This window comes from Colobus angolensis, unplaced genomic scaffold (assembly GCF_000951035.1).
Source record: "Colobus angolensis palliatus isolate OR3802 unplaced genomic scaffold, Cang.pa_1.0 Scaffold135, whole genome shotgun sequence".
Taxonomy (NCBI): domain Eukaryota; kingdom Metazoa; phylum Chordata; class Mammalia; order Primates; family Cercopithecidae; genus Colobus; species Colobus angolensis.
In genome coordinates this window covers 3,390,487-3,392,367 of record NW_012114433.1, presented here as the reverse complement: position 1 = coordinate 3,392,367, position 1,881 = coordinate 3,390,487, and the positions used below count along the sequence as shown (strand labels likewise).

The 1,881-nt window shown below is 43.9% G+C and overlaps 1 protein-coding gene across 1 annotated transcript in view; it reads right to left on the bottom strand.

Moving 5' to 3' along the window:
* PMS2 (PMS2 postmeiotic segregation increased 2 (S. cerevisiae)) overlaps window positions 1-1,881 on the bottom strand; it is a 43,708-nt gene that overhangs the window by 32,806 nt on the left and 9,021 nt on the right. The window contains exon 6 of the mRNA XM_011934408.1: window positions 252-419. Coding sequence (XP_011789798.1) covers window positions 252-419 — 168 coding nt within the window. The remainder of the gene's footprint in view (window positions 1-251; window positions 420-1,881) is intronic.

The following is a 1,881-nucleotide window of genomic DNA, read 5'->3' as shown; positions in this document are numbered from 1 at the left end:
GTGGTGTCACGCGCCTGTAATCCCAGCTACTCGGGAGGCTGAGGCAGGAGAATTGCTTGAACCTGGGAGGCGGAGGTTGCAGTGAGCCCAGAGAGCACCACTGCACTCCAGCCTGGGTGACAGGGCGAGACTCTGTCTCAAAAACAAAATCAACTCTTAGATTTTATTCTCCATTCTACTGGAAGGGACAATGGAAAGCTGCCATAACATCTAGAGCAGTAAGAGGCGTTGAAGTAACCAGCCAACGCTACCTGCTTCTGCCCAAACACACAGCCGATATTTTCCTTTATGCTGGGGCTTCCACCTGTGCACACCACAGGCTGTCGTTTTCCTTGTCCAAGCTGATTGGTGCAACTTACACGGATGCCTGCTGAAATGATACAGTATGCCTGTAAGACCTGGACCATTTTGGCATATTCCTGTTTAAAAAACACAAACACAATATTCTACGTCACTTTAATATTATAGGAATTACACAGCTCAAGTTATAACATCCAATGCAAGGTTCTCACATCATCGCACAAATCAAGGGAAGCACTGTTGACAGAATGATCTGTAAAGAGGTATCTTCCTACATTCTACAGAAAGGAACGCAGAGCTTTTGGCTCCTGGTCACAGTCCTCTCACTTCCCAATGTGCCATGTGTCCTGGTAAAACACCTAAAAAGTACAGCCTGTAATCCCGGCTACTCAGGAGGCTGAGGGTGGGAGGATCACTTGAGACCAGGAGTACAGGACCAGCCTGGGCAACACAGCAAGACCCTGTCTCTACAAAAAATTGAAAAAGAAAAAAAAATTAGCCGGGCGTCGTGGCATGCGCCTGTAGTCACAGCTACTCAGGAGGCTGAGGTGGGAGGATCACTTGAGCCCAGGAGTTCGAGGCTGCAGTGAGCCATGATTGCACCACTGCACTCCAGCCTGGGTGACAAGAGAGAGGTCCTATCTCTAAAAATGAAAATTAAAAAACTGAAACGTACATTGTGTTTGATTTTATAATCTCTCCTTTGTATAATAGAAAGACTGGCACAAGCATTTTGACATGCAAAGAGATACACAAAAATGTTCACTGAAACAATCTCTATGAAAAAATAGAAACAACCTAAGCAAGCATCATCAAGGAGTTAATTAATTGTGGTATAGCCATATTGCAGCAGAATGACAAAGAAGAAGGCAGTGCACACCGACTAAAGAAGACAATCACAATATGCTAAGTAAAAAGTTAGTTATAGGGCCAGGCATGATGGTTCACAGCTGTAATCCCAGCACTTTGGGAGGCTGAGGCGGGAGGATTGCTTCAGCCCATGAGTTTGAGACCTGCCTGGGCAAAACAGATGGACCCATCTCTACAAAAAATACAAAAATTAGCCGGGCATGGTAGCACGGGCCTGGAGTCCCAGCTACTTGGGAGGCTAAAGTGGGAGGATCCATTAAGCCTGGGAGATCAAGGCTGTAGTAAGCTGAGATTGTGCCACTACATTCTAGCCTGGGTGAGAGAGCAAGACCGTCTCAATTTAAAAAAAAAACAAAAACCAAAAGAAACTTTCAACCACATACAATTCTGTATTACTTGCATGCTGTACATACTATATTACTTGCTTTCATTATATTAACTTATGAATTTATCTTGAAAGTTATTCCAACAGTTACAAACACATGAAATTAAAAGGAGTCTGAAAAGATACACAAACTGTAAGTAATGGTTATCTCTAACAAACATAAGTTCTACATTCCTGTATTTTGCTAAGGCACTAACTTTTTTACCATAAGATACTAAAAAAGAGTAAGTTTTCTCTATTTTAAAAAATTTAAGCGGCCGGGCGCGGTGGCTCAAGCCTGTAATCCCAGCACTTTGGGAGGCCGAGACGGGCGGATCACGAGGTCA